Source organism: Carassius gibelio, chromosome B7 (assembly GCF_023724105.1).
Source record: "Carassius gibelio isolate Cgi1373 ecotype wild population from Czech Republic chromosome B7, carGib1.2-hapl.c, whole genome shotgun sequence".
Classification (NCBI taxonomy): Eukaryota; Metazoa; Chordata; class Actinopteri; order Cypriniformes; family Cyprinidae; genus Carassius; species Carassius gibelio.
In genome coordinates, this window is record NC_068402.1 from 35,744,258 (window position 1) to 35,762,765 (window position 18,508).

The following is an 18,508-nucleotide window of genomic DNA, read 5'->3' on the forward strand; positions in this document are numbered from 1 at the left end:
CTTGCAATCACATTTATATAATTATATCAAATGTCTCGATGTTGTTCCTAACTGAGGAGTACTTCAGGTCTTACCTGGAGAGGTCTGTCTCTGGTGTGGATTGCATGTCTTTGTTGCTCATGTTCTCCACCACAGGAGAGTCCAGGTTTGCCGAGCTGTTGCTGAGACGATCACTGCTCTCGTATCCAGATTCAGTGCGCTGGATTTTCCAGTTATCTGTCCGAATGGTAAGGTTAGTGACGCTTGGTTTAACCCTGTCCTCTGAATCCAGCGAGCTCCTGCTGCCCATGTCCTGCCGCTGCTCGTCCTCGTAAATGGTCATTAAGCTGTTGGGTTTGCGTTCTTCTCTTCGGCCCCGCGCCGACTCTTCGGCGTCCTGATTAAAGGCCTGTCTGCGAGCGTTTGGATTATTATCGCTGTTTAGGACGCTGTCGACGTTGAGCACCTCTCGCGTCGGCCTCCACGCTCGATTGGGCCGGCTGCGAGGGTTTCCGTGCGTCCGGGAGTCCTGGCTGCTGTCCGTGTCGTAGCCGTTGGCCACATCCAGCCTCCGAGATCGGCTCTCTACCGGGGGATGAAGCGGGACGCGAGGCTGGGACTGAGAGCGGGGCTCATGGTTGTAGCGTGTGTTAGTAACAGGCCAGTGATCGGCTTTCATCGGACCCCTGCCCTGGCTGCTGTAGAGCCGCGACTCCAGGAGCTTGAAGCCGTTCTCCGGAGGTGACAGCGAGCGGGACTGAGGCTTGTCTGGGGAGTCTGGGGACCAGAAACATACAGACTTGTTGTTTAATAGACATATCATATGGGTTATCACTTTTTTTTTTTTTTGCCTGGTACAATTAGTATGGTTCAAAAACACAAAATTAAATTAAATTAAATATGATACACATTAATTTAAATTTGTTAATTAAAATGAATGATTGATTTTGTAGGGGAGTATGGAGTAAAAAAATGTCTGTCATGATATCCTTACGAAGAGAAAAGCATTAAAACAATAATCTTAGTTTAGCTTTTTATATTTTATATGCATGTTTTATATTATTTCCTTAAAAAAAACAAAAATAATGTTCTTTATGTATACAATAATAATAACAACACACACATATATACATACACACACATATATATATATAAAAACAAAGAACTGTGTATATTATAAAATATATTTATATATAATAATATAAATGTATGTACACGTAAATATTTGTAAAAATATTTACTGTGCGTGTGTATTTATATACATAATACACATACTAAATATAGTATGTAAACAAAAACTTTTTTGGATGCAATTAATCATTTGACAGCACTAATATTATATATATATATATATATATATATATATATATATATATATATATATATATATATATATATGAGAGAGAGAGAGAGAGATAGTAAAAAGTAATGTTAGTACATTATATTATGTTTTATTCTGTTACATAGAATAAAAACATAAAACATTTCAAGAAGTTTTACTTATTTTATATGTAATATAATTAAGAAAACATTTTATTTAGATATTTATTATTGTATTTATCTCATATACTTATATTTCGTAGCTTTGTATGATGGTATTTAATGTTTTGAGAAGGTCAAGGTCAAAAGTCTCTTAAATTTCTAAAATCTGACCTTTTTCCTGACAAGGAAAGGTTTGTTTAGGTTGTTAAAGTGTGGTTTGACTCCTTAAAACACAGTGATATTTATGAATTAATACTTCATGATGTAAACATTTTTAACACTGAAAAAAAAACAAAACACTTCAGTTGTAAGTCTTAAGAATTTATAATCAAATTATGTATGAACAGAACTGCATTTAGTTTTCCAAACAAGTATTTTGTGCCACTGTGTGAAAACACAGCCCTCGTTGAGTTTCACATCATTCAGTTAAATTACACTAACACAATTCATCGATGCTGAACCCGCTTCCTGTCTACAGGCCTGAATCATCTATTTCCGACATTTGCAGATTTGCACTAATAGTCTGGATGACCTTTTTCTGGTGGAGGTGGCAGAGCAGTGCTGATGTTGGCACTGTTAAATGAGCACATCCTTACTGCTCCTCTGCCAAGTTCACTATATTGTCATCACGATATTAATGCAACTTTGACCTGTGGCCGTTACACACACTAAAAAAAGTGAATTATCTGACCTAATGAATTTCAAACAGCCTCCACAGTTAAATGTCTACAAGATGAAGGCATTCTGGTCTGAGATATACACGCTTAAGGCCAAAAAGCCATTAGTAAGCCACATACTGACTTAAAAAAGGGTAAAGCAAAGCAGCTTGGCTTGCAAACCAGTTTTACAGCCAATGAGCAATAAAAGGATATGGTAAAGTTAGTCACATGACGCCTGCACAATATGGTGAACCGGTTTCACTGCACATGAGAAAATGTCATTGTGACACCCATACACGTACATCTACATGGCCCAGTTATTATTACCATGCTAGAGAAGAAGTGCACTTTGTATTAAATGTACTTGAAACCTTTAAAGTATATTTCTTTTAGAAAACTGTACTTGCAGAAAATAGAATATTAATGAAATAAAAAGCCACTTAAGAGAGTACACTTAAGTGATTGTGTTTCTAAACACTTTTAAAAAAGTCCAATTTGTTATGATGTCAAGTTAAGTTTTGCCTTAAATTACATTACATTTAAAATTAATAAACTGAATAAAAAAAAAATTTATTGAACTAAATTGCAACTTAATTACAGATTTCAAATATTTCAATACATAGGTACTTTAAGTTTTTACTTTTACATCAATACATTAAGTACATTTTATTTAGTTCACTTTAACCATATTGCAATAAACACAAAGTAATAATGAAAAAATCTCTCTAAAGTTCAGCTAATTGCATTTAATATAACATGCAATTAAGTGACTGAAATTGTAAGCATATTTTCGCATTAGTAGTACGTTTTTTATTTTTCCCACAAGGGATTACTTTTAAAGCAATAGTTAACCTAAAAAAAAAAAAAAATCATCAACATATCAAAGATTGTACTAGCCATTTTACCCATATAACGAAAGTAAAGGGAAACTCTGAATTTAGAAGCTCGTCCACTTTCGATATATGGAAAAGAGCAGCCGACAGATTCTTCAAAATCTCTCATTTTCTATTTAATATCAAAAGCAAGACACACGAAACTGGAATGACACGAGGCTGAGCAAATTCATCTCTCAGTAAACTATTCCTTTATTCTCTCAGAAAAAGGTACTAAATTGTCACTAGGGCAGTACCTGTTGAAAAGCAACTAATATGTAACATTTCAAGTTAAATAAAGTACACAGATACACTTTCAGCTTTCGCACCTTCGAGTACTGCGCCAGTGACAGCTTCATTCCTTTTCCTCCGAGAAAGTGAGCTCATACTCGTCTTTGAAGCACGCATATGCTCTGACACACACACTTCTCAGCAATCATACAGTGCTCTTCTTTTCTAAAACAGACGACTTGACCTGATGGACATGTGTCCCTTATCGCTTCATTAGAAAGGCTCCAGCAAAGCCTTTCGGGTCCTTTGAGTGAGTATCACTGACCTCATCCAGCATTAGTGTGGTTATGCAAGTGGAGCTTCTGTGCAAGTGATCCAATGCGGCGTGCTTCATCTAATCTCTCCAGCAAATCTAATGCGATGTGTGTTAATGTAGTCATTTTTCATTTGGAATTAAACTCACTAACAATTAAAACCATCTGGAAACTTGTAAAAGGAGGTGGAGTTACATTACATTTTGATATGTGGCCTGACTTGGCATCAAACTCTGATAGGTGCACATACAGTAGATGTCAGCCGTCCATGACCCATTATTATAAAGCACAAGCGAACCCGAAGAAACATTACAGAGCCTAGTGTGAGGATGGAGCACACGTTAGATGTAATCTGTGTTTTTAACACTTCTCGCTGACCCCGGGTTGCATAAGAACCAGCAGAGCGCTGTGAGTGAATTTATTCCACTCCAAAGCTCTGCTAAAAGCTTCCCCATAGAGGACTGGGTAGACAAATACATACATTTATTTGATCAAAAATTCATGGTCGCTCAAACTAATGTTATCCGACAAATGTGTGCTATTCAAGTGTGAAGCTGAACCAAGCTGATCTCATGAAAGGGCTTATAAATACTATGCCTAATAAAAACTAAAACTTGTGGCATTGATACGCAAAAATTTACTTTGGCATGTACTGTATATGCTATGCAATGGGTAGAAAACTGCATATCAATTGCACGCAAGGGCTGCACGATAATGACAAGAATCATAATTGTCAATTATTCCCTTAAAATTTTAATTGCGATTATTAATTACCTTTATCACAATTTAAATTGCATGATGTTTATACCATTGTTTGATGCAACTGCATGCCGTATTTTTATATGAAAAAAAAAACAAGCTGAAAACACTAAATTGAAAACTGTTAGTGCTTATCTATACTATTAAGCCTCAAATGTCAACTATATATCGGATTGGTTTCTTCTTTAAATTATCAAAAAGTAAAAATATGAATGGTATTATCATGTTATACTAAATCTTAAATTAAAACAATGGGAAAAACCCTTAAGATAATGTGAAAAAAATAAAATAAAACGCATCTTAAACGGACTTTGAACGATTAATTGCCGCTTTGAACGAATACGTAATTGTGGCATCCATAATTGTAATAGCGATTAAAAAATTCAAATAATTGTGCAGCCCTAATGCACGGCAAATTGTTTTGTAAAAATTAAATTTTTGCGTATCAGAACCACAAGTTTTTGCTTTTAGATGCACTTTCTGCCGTCTCGGTCTCTGCGAACTTTGTATGAAAAACATCTATTGAGAGTGAAATGTCTACTTTAAACTGAACCAATTACAATGGAAAACATTGTTTATTTTTGTAGTTTTTACAACAATGAAAAAAAAAACGTTTCTTGAGCAGCAAATAAGCATATCAAAAAGATTTCTGAAGAATAATGTGACACTAAAAACTGGAAGAATTTAGCTTTGAATCAAAATAAACGGAAAACGAAAAACTAAACGGAAATAATCTCTCGCAATATTATTTTAATCTGTATTTTTTTTTAAATAATGCAACCTTGGTGAGCATAAGTGCCTTCTTTCAAAAATTTATAAAAAAAAAAAAAAAATTCAACCTTTTGACTGGTAGTGTATAAACAATAGTATAAGACAAGCTTGCCTTCATAGACTTCACTAATTACATTTTATTTAAATATCTTTTCCCAAAACAGTCAAGATGTTAAATTCTTACCCCGGTGTCTCGGTGTTTCTTGTCTCGTCTGCGACCGATCCGAGTCCTTCTTAATAAGGTTGCTGGGACGGCCTTCTTTCGGCAGCTCCCGCAAAATCTCCCTGAATCGACTCTGAATCGGTTCAAAGCTCATCTTCACTGTCAGACAAAAAGACACACAGACATGGATAAACGTGGCAGTATTGACCGGAGATTGCACATGTTTAAACACAAGGCACCGTTTCAGCAAAATCCATATGCAGGTCCCACAGAGGTATTAAAAACTATATAGCTTGAATTAATTGGCTTTAATATAAACGATCATATATCAGGGTCTCAATCTAGAGCTTTTCTTGGAATTCAGGAATTCTGAAATGTAAACGTAGCCATTAAAAAAAAAGAAAAAACGGTCAAGTATGTTTTATGAGTCTGCTATAAAATCTTTAAGCAGCACCCTTGAAATGAAGCATTAGAGTACACTTGAAGTTAAGGATCATTGGGATGGTGGGAGAAAGTGTGGCCTCTGCACTCTTTAAATACACCCCTGAGGCTTCTGGGAAGGACAGTAGAGCCCAAGAGCCTTAACGGCAACCGATGTGTGTGTGTGTGTGTGTGTGTGTGTGTGTGTGTGTTGCTGAAGCAGAAAAGCAGTGAAGTGTTACAAGAGAGCAAAAGAGTGAGAGAGAGAGACAGATAACAGAAAGAGAAAGGACATTTCTTGCCCTCAAACTCACTGCAGTAACATAACGGTCTCTTAGTGAGGGGTTACTAGACACAGCTGAGAAAACATCACCCTATCAGCGATTCCCAAACATACTTAAAAGATACTGATCTCCTTCTGAACCGGGTGAAGCTTACTCTTACAGAGATATGTGGACATCTAAGCCACATTAAAAAACAAACAAACAGAACAAAAAATAAAATGGAAAAAAACTTACAATTAAAAAAAAAAAAAAAAAAAAGAAATCTCCAAAACCAACACTTAAAAAAGCAAAGAAAAACTAAGCAAACAAGAAAAAGCAAAATAAAAAAATAAAAACAAAAGGAAAAAATAAAATAAACACAAAAAACAAACCAAAGACAAAAGCAAACAAAAAAAGAAAACCAAAATAACACAATAAAAAAAAATAATAATAATAAAAAAAAAAAAAAAAAAATCGAAACAACTAATTAAAATAAAAGGCAAAAAATCTAAACATAAAATAAAAAATAGCACAAAAATGGCAAAAACAAAATAAAACAAAACTTACAACAAAAACTGAAGCAACACAACCAACTACAAAAACAAAAGCAGAGCAAACAAACAAAAATACACAAAACACTAAAAAAAAAAAAAAAAAAAACACCAAATCAACTTGTGCCAACAATTAAGTGTGGCTTAAGTATCATGTAATTTCTAAGGTCGCTATATATTATATTCAGACTGCTTAAAAGCAGTCAAAACAGTGTAAACGTACATGAAATAAACTTATTGCAATGTCTTGGCAGAAAGTGGAAGCAAGTTGCTGTCAGATTCTATTACAACTTTGTTCAAATTGCAGCTGTGCACTTGCATCACAGAGGACTCATTTTGCACAGCTTTATAAGCTATATCACCGAGCCAAAGGGAATATTTTCACTGCCTAAGGACAGAAAGCCATTACAAGGATGATCTAAGAGCTTTTAGTGGAGAGGAAACTTCAACAATAAAAAGAGAGAGACGCATCAAGCCATTATGGTTTGTAATAACAGAGGAATGTGGGCTACTGGAGAACGAGGACATTCGTCTCGCTTCAGGTCTTTCTTGTCTGTCTTTGTCCAAACATCCTGCGCTGCTTTCTCTGATCCTCTGGGTATTAAAATACTTTGTGGGAGAACAGTGTTGCCTCCTTGAGAGAATATTTTGACCTCTGCACCGTTCATGAAAAAGGCATAAGGATTGGGACGTCTGACACAAGTAAATCAAGAAAATGGAAATTATTGGGTATTTTGCGTCCAGGTTTATTATAGTTTACTGAGGAAGAATAATAATAATAAATAGATAAAATATTTGACTTAAAATCAAATCTACCTTAACTTAAAATAGTAAAAATTTCTAAAATAAAAAAAAGTTTGCACTTGAAATAAAATAAAACCTTAAAACTAAAAGTTTTTTTTCTTTTAGTGCATATTTATGCACAAAAATAATTGAAAACATTTATATACACTCAAAAAAATATAAATTAATAAATACAGAATTGCTTCAATTTTAAAACAAAATTTTTATTGAAAACATTTTTTTTAATGCAAACTATTCATAAAAACTGTACTAGTATCTCAATGATACTAAAATAACACTGGATTTGTCTTTATTTGTTTTCACAATCTTGAGCGGTGATATTCATTCTTGACATTCAAATAAGAAAAAAAAAAAGAAATCTGTCATTATGTTGATACTTTGACTGCACAATTATTCAAATTAAAACTCATGACATTATCTTGCAATTTGTAAAAATTAATGCATGTGAATAATAGTCCTAGTCATGAACAGAAAGTTATTATGAGTTTCAGTTATAGCAATTATGCAATTCACATTGTTCGATATTTTAGTGATTTAATCTTTTTTATATATTTATTTCTAGCAATTTGTAGAAATTAATGAATGTAGTGAAAAAGCTAATAATAGTTCCAGTTGATAACCAGCAAGTCATTGTGAGGTGCAGTAATGTAAAGTTATGTTTGTGTGTGTTTTCACCTGGTCCTCTGCCGCCGCTGTTCTGGTTACTGCCTCGACTGAACACAGAAGGAGGCTGAGGCTTAGTACCAAGCTTCAGAGTACCATGATTTGAGAAGAAAGCAGTCAAGTTTTCTCGTGTCAGCTCCAGCTTCCTTCCACCCACTATAGGAGTTCCTGAAAGACACACAAATCATTTCATTTCTTATGCACTACTATTTCACTGCGTCTGTTCATATGCACCACTGTTATTTTACTTTATTGCACAGCTTGCTGAATTCATTAATTCTGTATAAATGTACACTTTTCGGTATGTCACCAAAATTAAAGCTTGAAAGAGTCAGAGAGGAAGAAGGGAGGGAAGGAAGAAGTTTTCAAAGACTGAAACTTGTCCGAAAAGACATTCTGATTTAACTTTGTACAGTAAAATTAACATTTTCACTTAAAAATAAATAAATAAATAATAATAATTTAAAGGCTCTAATACCCAAACACAACTTTGACAACATTTCCATCAGCATTTCGAACACAAAATCGTATCGTTATCTCAAAATGTCTTTGATTTGTAGTGCAATGCAAACATTACATCGCATATGCATCAGTTTAAAAACAACAAACAATGGTCAATTAGTGCTAACTGATACTAACAATTAACAGATTCACACTGAAATTATCCTCTCTAATAAAATTAACTTTATTTATCAACTATTTTAATAATATTTTTTTTATTTAAATCCAAACATTTAGTCTTTATTTTATATGATATTATTTAAAAAAAAAAAAAAAAAAAAAAAAAAATATATATATATATATATATATATATATATATATATATATATATATATATATATATATATATATATATATATATATATATATATATATATATATATATATATATATATATATATATATATATATATATATATATAATTATTATATTTTGGAAAATATACTTCATATATATATATATATATATTTTATTTATACTTTATTTTGAACTTTTTTCTTCCAGGAAGCCAGAATCTGAAATTTCTGGTCCGTGAATAATTATCTGTGATTAATCACATTTTTTAAGCAGAATAAAACTATTAAAAGGATAAATTATTATAAAATGTGTTAAAACAATTTGACAGCTATAATATCTATTTATTTTTGCTTACAGCAACAAAAAGTTTCAAACAAAGTCATGGCAGAATCAACCTCAGTTGTCTTTATTCAAACGGTTACAATGTGCTGAATTGACCTGAATCCAATACAACTGCAATGAAAGGTTTATTTATTTTTTACCTGGTGCTTCTCCATTGACTGAGCTCTTATTTTGGGTGCTACTGCTGTTGGTCTGCGGGGCTTCGTCTGTTACCACAGCACTGCCATCAGGGTTAGAGTAAAACAAGAGCAAGGGCTGGAAGTGACCTCTGATGCATTTAGTGACCACATCTTTCCATCTGGATCCCACCTAGAAAAAATAAAGAGTAACCAAGAATGAGCTCTAGCATACAGAGAGCAGTTATCTGAAGTGATAGATACTTATAATACATGAAGGCTTGCACGCTGTACTACAAAAGTCTCTTCAGGCAAACAGATGTAACCTTGCTTTTTAATTACTAGACACAAGAGAAAGAAAGAGCATCAAATCAGTCAAAAAGAGCAGGCGAGATTGTAAAGGAGATGAATTAAGATGTGTTTAATCAACAAAACAGCTGTTCTTTTGCATTGCATACTGGATTGGCTCTCTATACTGTAGCTTTGCGCACACACACACACACACACACACACACACACACCCCTACTGTATTGCAAATATTGTGTGTGTGTGTGCGGATGATTTATCTTGGCGGTGGAGACGGGCAGCACCAGCATTGAAGTGCATACGTAAACACAAGCCACACACTACTGATGGATGAAGATATATGGGAAGTTACAGGAAATAACAAGCAATATGGTAAAATGTTTCGATATCCAAATGTAGCAAATGTTTGCTTAATAACAGAGCATGAAAGCCAGGACTTCTGGGTAGGCTTTATGAATTGTGTAAATATACAGACAGAAGGACTAGATAACGTGAAAGTCTAGTCTCACCTCCTTGACATTGGCATCATCAAAGAAAACCCATTTGGATGATTTGGTGTGGTAGGTGAAGGCACAGTAATGTCTGCTGGAGTAACAGATCATCCCCACCAACTGCAGCTCGATCTTCTTCGCACGCTCGTCTGTGACGCGATAAAAGAGCTGCAAAGACACAACCAAATGCTGATTTTTAGACAATCATAATAAATATCGTACAGCACAGCTTTCTATTAATATTGAAAGTTCAAGGCAGTGATGCACCAAAATGTTGGCAACCAAAATATTTGGCCGAAAGTGTTTTTTTAAATTAAATTAAATAATTAAAATGTTAAATAAATAAATAAAAACAAAGGAGTAAATATAGATCTTGATATGATGTTTTTATTTTAACCTAATCAAAATAACCTAACTGCAGTTCGATTGAGATTAACTGAAATGCACAACGAAAAAACATGTTTTTTTTGAAAATGTTTAAAAACTGAGCTATCCTTTTTTTTGCAAATGAACTCTTCATATGATTTATAACACATTTCTTAAGCTTTGTATGCTAGACTACAGTTTCTGAGATACAATCATTGTGTCAAAGAGTACTTCAGATTTAGAAGGCAGAATTAGGTGACGGGACGCAGAAGTATGCATGTGTTAAACAAGTTTAAATAAAGCAGCTATTGCATAACAAGACTTGCTCCTCCACCCTTGGTTCCTGAATAGCTGGTTTTCTTCGGAGGCCCGTGAAACAATGGATTCCAGGCAGGGGGAGCAATTTTGCTCTGAAGTCTCCACCATCACAGCGAGAACCAGGGAATGAATTAAGGCCTTTGTACTTGTCCAAGGGGTTTCGGCCGAGACGAATCCAATACTGGAGGGTGGAAACGTGGAAGTAGGCGTAAAGAATGAATGCTATTTACCATCTGCGACGCTCGCTTTGAGTAAAAGCACTGATTCTTCCAATATAGATTCTTGCAAGGTCAACTATACTCTTAAAAATAAAAGTTATTCGCTGGCATTCCAAGAAAAACTTTAAAATTCCACTGAACATTCCATTCCATTCCAAATGTTCTTTATATTGGAAAAAAGGTTCTATACACTTTCAAAATGTTCTTCACACTAAGATAAAAAGGGGTTCTTTTAAAAACTGTTCACTGAAAGGCTCATTTGGGAAGCCAATATGGTTCTTCTATGGCACCACTGAGAAAATCTATGGAATATTTATTTTAAAATGTATAGATGCATTTCAGCCATCTGAAATGCATGCAGCTGCACAAACAGAAGGTCTGTCTGGTGGTAAACAGCTCTTAAGCATGGCTTTATACTCCTACACATGAGGCTGGTAATGAAGGCCATCGACACACTCGGACGCCGGATGACCTTCCACTGCAGTGGCTCTCTGGTCATCAGACGTGGGCTATGCAGGCAGTGATGCAGTTACACAACCTCAGTCTTATGACGAGGATAAACGTCTGCTTTATTTCACACATATGGTCCATGGCACAACCATAAACCGGCCTCAATGACACCAGCAACAGATGTGCTACAAAAATAAATAAATAACTGTAAAAGAGCAGCCGTGGTGACGTCAGGAGCTTTTTATAGCCATTTAATCTGGATGGAGGCTTCCTATGAATTCTATGCGTTATATAATAGCCAGGAATAAGATGTTCTTTATTGGAATTCCCCACAAAGATTAAATCCTAACTGACATATGAACATCTGAGTAACATACATTTTGATTAGCAGATGCTTGTAAATCATCTAATTCCAAAGCCTTTAATATGGACAGTGATCTTTTCACAACTACTTCAGTCTGTTTGCAATTAATTTATTTAATACACGAGTTTCACAATTTGAGTTGAATTACTGAAATAAACTTTTCCACAACATTCTAATTTACTAAGATGCACCTGTATTTACTAGACGACAATCTTACCCCTGAGAGGTTGAGGTGTGGTCCGAGAGATCGGATGACGTCTTCAATGAGGTCTGACTGTTCTGAGTCCCACACAAAACCAATGGTCACGATTTCTGGAGAGTTCATCAGCACTCGCCGGATCTTGATTCTCTGCCCACAGTTACTCTGTTGAGGAGATGGAGATAATGCATAATGGTTTGTTATTAGGTTATTGCACAATTGATCGGACCAACCAAAATAAGTTTTGAAAATGAAAATAAGGAATCGATTTTAACCAAATATGTACACTATTCATTTTAAAATAATTAAACAATTAAAAAATAGAGGTAATAAAACTCACAAACAAGCAGAAAAAGAAAATAAAGAATTCCGAAAGTGCAGTATGCCTTGCGAAAGCTAGACAGAAAATACCAGCAATTTTACACACCTATAAGTTCCAGTGATGTCGAAAGAGATCTCTTATGCTGCTGTCACACCAAACGCGAATGATTAAGTCAATGTAAAGACACGTTTACGCAGGTCTGGAGGTCTCGCGGCGCGGGAGACGCGAATTCGCCTCATTCACGCATCTAATTAATGGAGATGCTGAGTTATGAAAAAAGGACCATTGCAAGCTGACAGCGACCGGCTTTTATGATGGAAAATTGGCAGTAATACCCCCACCTTGCGCAGCTGTACCTGAGTGTCCCTGGGACATCAGTGCGGTCGGAGCATGTCTTCTCAACAGCTGGCCATAAGTTTCATTTTTTTGAACAGTTGTTTGAAATGGATTGAATCATTATTTAAAATAATCTTGGAGATATTGTAGTTGCCTAAATCATAAATGCAGCCGGGTTGAAGCCTGCAGTGATGTTTTTCTTTTGTTATGGCAGCCGTCCCCTCTGCATATATATTTTTTCAAGAATGTTTCACTCCTGTTGCTGTTTGTTATTCTGCATGAAACTTCATCCCAATAAATAAGAAATATTGCAGACTTGTGCGTTTCCAGCGCTCTCTTTACGTTCGTCCGTTATTTGACGTTGAAAAAGAAAACGTCTTTTTTTTTTTACAATGGGAAATCGATTTTATAATCGATTCAATGAACACTTATGTCTTAAAAATCGTAAATGATTTTTTCACAAAAGTGACAGCCCTATTTGTTATTATGTTCTTTAACACCATGTCAGCTTTTTTCTATTTCCATGTTGGAAACCATATCAGAGTTATTACATTTTTAAATAGAAAATTAGAGGAGACAAATTCCTACAGAAAATAACAAACAAACAGATTTTAGAAGAATTTTTCTTCTAAACATACTTCACATCAGCAGTTGAAATCATTTTGCATCATTCTGATTATCACTCAGATACTACTATAGTTTTAATTCATATTTTGAATTAATCTATATTTTTCCATTTACATTTCAAATGTAGTTAAAGTTTAGAATTTTTTTTTTAATCCGTGTGTTTGTGTGTGTGTATTTTTTATTTTGGGTGTTATCATACATTTTAACCATGATTTACAGAAGACACCCAGTAAAATATCACTGTAACAATAGCTCATAAAACAAAACAAAAAAATGGCAAGCATTTATAGAACTATTAAGAAGCAATTAAAAATACATCTTTGTTACTATCTTTAAAGCTGCTAGGTTTTACCCAGCTGTGTATTTATTCAGCTTTCAGATGATTTATAGACCTCAATTTCAAAAAATCGACACTTAAGATGTTTTTTTTTTTGGTTCAGGGTCACATACTGTACATTTTAATTACAAGAAGTTATTAATCATTTAAAATATAATAACATTTATTAAGAATTAGCTTTTTCTTATATATATATATATATATTTTAATAAGTTCAGGTCAGAATGTTGTTTCATTTTTATGTAAATATATCTGTTATGTTGAAAAATGAAGGGACATTATTTCACCCATTTTGTTTTCAATGAAACTTTAAAAGCAGACACTTTACTTTCATTTAATATGCTTTTTTATGCATATAAAATCACTTTTTTAAATTCCATTTGATGCAGATCCCAAACCTGGACGCCTCATCCACTTATAATTTTATGTCAACATCATTTTCATTTTCACTTTTTGCTCTAGTGCACTGCACCGACCTTATACAATCTGTGCCTTTTATTTCAAGTAAAAGCATGCTTTTATGGTTTTACTTTCAGTAAACTATAATAACCCCATTGTGACCAAACATTTTATTACTCCAGTGAGACACATTAATGTTGTGCTGCTTCTGGCAGTGACTGTAGTAGGATGTAACTTCCTACTGTGCCTGTTTAAAAATGCAGAATGTGTTGATATGTGAGAAGAACGTTCCGGTCTCAGGTTTCATCTCGCTCATCACGTCACACGAAGGTGTTACACGTACAGAATATCAGATAAGAAGAGTGTGTGTGTGTGTGTGTGCATTCGTCCTTGAGTGTGCCTGATGACATCACATGGCAGAAACAGCCATCATACTATATGCATGACGGTGTCCTCTCAAGGGCTGAAAGTGCGTGTAAATTTCACATTATTAATCAACATGAGCAGCCACCTACCGGACAGTTACGCAGATCTCCAACTGTGCTGGCGGCTTGAAGCAACTCCCCAAACCTCTCATCTCTCCTCTCCAAGACTTGCTGGCTGGAGCACAGAGAAAGAGTAACAGAGATAAAAAGCAGTTATTAATAAGCAAAGCACAGGTATTTCGATCTTTTCAGGTCAATATAGCAACATAAACATTTAGGGCTGGGTGATGAAAGAATGTCATACTATGTTAGACTTTTTTACTATGAAATGGGTGAATCTAAAAGTAGAAATAAGCGTGACTACAGGTCGGTGCTTGTTGCTAATGTGCAAAGTCTCTGAACAACTGGCGTGGTTTCATCTGATACACAAACTCAAACACTAATTATGCATGCTGTGTTTCAAGCATCTTTGTCTCAACATATGAGGACAGGAACTTCATCTCCAGAGCTGCTCTGAGAGAGGTCTCACATGGTTTAATATGAGAAAAACTACTGTCAAAAAAACTGAAGGTAAAACGAAAAGACCTGTCAAAATAAAAGTCAGGTTCAACTTGAAGAAATTATGACAGAAATATGTTACTTTTGTGTACTGAAATATGATTCCCAAGTGATACGAATACTAAAACGAATAATAGTAGTCATTTTTAATTAATTGCAGAGTTAAATAATACTGTCATGCAGCAACTTATTTGACAATTTCTTTTTGAATGATTTGTGGTAAATTTATAATTGTTTAATTTCATTACTTGTCAATTTTACGTTTCATTTAGTTTTATTAATTCAGTTAATTAGACATAATTATTAATGGTAAATTTGAACAGAATCACAAAACAGAATCCAGGAAAAAAATTAATAGAAACTGAATTTAGGGGGAAATAATATAACATTCTTTACATTCATTTTCAAGGTCTAACAAACATGCCATTAATGGTAAATGAATATTGTGATAAATATCTATAATGTATATGTTAAAAAAATATTTTTGCCCATAATTCCCAGCAATATATAAACACATCTTGAGTGTCTGACATGATGGTGCTGGCTTACCAGAGGGCTGTGGTGGACACATAGTGCACAAGCTCAGTGAAGGGTAGGGGGTCGGACGACGCGCCACAGCTCCTGCACACACACTGCAGAGGAACACACACACACACACACACACACACACACACACACACACACACACGTGACATGAGTGATGGAGTCATGACTGCTATATTATGTAAAGCCTTAATTACACTACTGATGTAAGAGATGTCTCAACATACATACATGTATTGGTACAACCTAAGGGTGTAACCAATACAAAAATTCCTTTTAGAGACAAAACAATGAATAATTTCTTGGGTCTGAACAACAAATCTCAAAGAGCTTTTTATGATTGTATCTTATTTGTACCACAGTTTTTCCGCCTTTTATGTATTATACAAGATTAATATTTACTGGACATGTACGATGGTACTCCGAAGAACCAAATAAATACTATAGAACATAAATATGGTAGTTTGTACCAATACGGTATATCCGTTTGGGGTCAATAATATTATTTAAGTCTGTAATGCTCACTAAGGCTGCATTGCTTTAATCAAATATACAGTAAAAAAAAATAATACAAAATAAAATTGCAGTAGAAAAAGAAGAAAAAAATAGTAGAGCTAGAGCAAGCCAAGCATTTGTGGTTAAAAAGTGTGTGTGTGTGTGTGTGTGTGTGTGTATATATTAATATATATATATTTTTTTTTTAATGACGGATCGTTTAATTAGAAAAGACCCCTATTGCTCATCTGGGATCGTGTAGAGCCCTTTGAAGTGACAATGAAACTGCATTTTGTACTTTTCCACCATCTAAGTCCACTAGATGGAGAACAATCCAGGACTGTTTCTCCTCAAAAAACTTTATTTCTTTGTCAGTGAAGAAAAAAGAGAAATGAAAGTAAACTTATCCTTAAATATTATAAATGTCTTTACTGTCACATTTGATTGAATTCAATATATCCTTGCGTCATAGTCATAATTTATTTCACAAAGAAAAAAAAAATTACTGACCCAAACTTTAAGGTTAGTGTACATAATGTATTTCCACTATTAAGTGTATATCATGTTATTACCATTTAATACCATTTATTATATACAGTTATCAGGGCTTTGCTCTCATCTCTCAGAGGAAGAAGTGAGAAGGAATGTAAATGTCTCTGTATTAGTATTCCCTTTGAGTTTCTGCCCACTGTACCCGACTGATTGAAAACATCTGTCACAGTACTGCGCTCAATTACTCACATGAGTGCACGTGTGGTATTAAAAACCAGCAATACCTGCTCGTAGATTGCCATAGCAAACTTCTGATGAGTGATACAGGACTTGGATGCACAGGCGTCAGTCTCAGCATCGGGCGCGATGTGCAGGTGAATCCTTTCTAAAATGTTTTCCTAAGAAAAATACAAAAGCCTGCCATCTGTATGTGTCATAAGGCATTTTCTACAATTATTCATGACGTACTCCAAAAGTCAAGATTAATAATAACATAAATATATAAATTAGTGCTTGTTTTACAGTAAAAAATAAATAAATAAAAAAAAAAAAAATAAAAAAAAAAAAAAAAAAAAAAAAAAGAAATGGGGGGAAAAAGGATGCAGTATTAATTTCTTAAAGCATTAATTGCAGAAATTATACACACACAGTATATAAATAAATAAAAATAAACAAAGCTTTATTAACTATATAAATAATTATGATAGAGATTCATAGACATAAAAAAACAGCCACTTCTTGTTTTACATGATCTAAACGCATTGGTTTAGTTTGGGCTGGTACAATGATACCTTGGCATTAAGTGAATGCACTCGAAGCTTTAGTAATTTTCCCTAAGCCTATTATCTGCTTAAATGCACCCTTTCAAACCTGAGAACCGTGGGGTTTATTCAGCAACACCAACAGCGCTGAGACAATTAGCCATTTTGAAAAGAGGCAAGATTAATTGTATGTTTCTACAGAACAGATTATCTTATTTTAAAGAGTCCTAGCTCAGGGCATCTTGTACAAACAGATGAAAGCATAGACTGCATCTACCCCAGCGCTGATAGAGAGCCAGCATTGACTGTGAGAGCAGTGTGAACACATCTGTGCACTCCAGGCTTGCACTGATAGAGATCCAACATTGATTTGGTTGTTTAAGGGATCACTGTAAATGGACTTTTCCTGAGGTAATGACAGACTCTCCACAGTCCTGCTGTGCTAAACAGAAAATGATTACAGGTCCCAGTGCTAAGCAGGTTTACTGCAATTAAGCAGCCCAAAGAGAAATCCTGCACATACCGAAGGGGTGAACATGATTACTTCAGCGTCCAGGGCAAGGGTGTGTGATCTGTGCTGTGCATAATGTGCATAATAACAAGTGAGCTTAATTTGGAAATCAGTTTTCCATTTTATTCCTCTATAAAAGACAACAATAAAATATTGCCACTTTAAATTAAGATTGGATATTCTCCATGTACGCTTCAGTAACTAATCGTCTAAAATTTAGAGACAACCAGCAGACTGCAAAATTAGAAAAAGACTTTAAATGTGAATAAGATGCTTAAATGGTATAATATTTCTATTAACACTATATTGCAAGTTACTGTGCTTGCATTGGTTGTAATGCACTTATATTACAATATATATATATATATATATATATATATATATATATATATATATATATATATATATATATATATATATATATATCATTAAATATTTTGTAGCTATATTACCTAACCCAATAAATAAATTAAAATTAAATTATATATTATATAATGTAATTTATTTTATACACACACAAAAGTTTGGGATTAATAAGACTTGTAATGTTTTTTTTGTTTGTTTTAGAAGTCACTTATGCTAGTCAAGGTTGCATTTATTTGATCAAAACTACAGAAAAAAATAGTAATCTTGCAAAATGTTATTACAATATAAAATAATGCTTTCTATTTTAATATCCTTTAAAATATCATTTATTTCTGTGATGAAAAGTCTGAATTTTCATCAGCCATTAATCCAGTATAAAGTTTCACACGATCCTTCAGAAATCATTCTAATTATGCCGATTTATTATTCGAATTA

At 34.0% G+C, this 18,508-nt stretch overlaps 1 protein-coding gene across 2 annotated transcripts in view; it reads right to left on the reverse strand.

Annotated features, from left to right (window-relative positions):
- Positions 1–18,508, reverse strand: part of LOC127962205 (inactive ubiquitin carboxyl-terminal hydrolase 53) — a 43,504-nt gene that overhangs the window by 9,703 nt on the left and 15,293 nt on the right. For both annotated transcript variants that reach the window (XM_052561711.1, XM_052561710.1), the window contains exons 6-14: positions 16,720–16,833; positions 15,455–15,537; positions 14,438–14,522; positions 11,920–12,066; positions 10,005–10,154; positions 9,213–9,381; positions 7,944–8,099; positions 5,252–5,389; positions 75–756 (exon numbers count right to left, since the gene is read on the reverse strand). In XM_052561711.1, the coding sequence (XP_052417671.1) occupies positions 75–756; positions 5,252–5,389; positions 7,944–8,099; positions 9,213–9,381; positions 10,005–10,154; positions 11,920–12,066; positions 14,438–14,522; positions 15,455–15,537; positions 16,720–16,833 (1,724 nt within the window). The remainder of the gene's footprint in view (positions 1–74; positions 757–5,251; positions 5,390–7,943; positions 8,100–9,212; positions 9,382–10,004; positions 10,155–11,919; positions 12,067–14,437; positions 14,523–15,454; positions 15,538–16,719; positions 16,834–18,508) is intronic.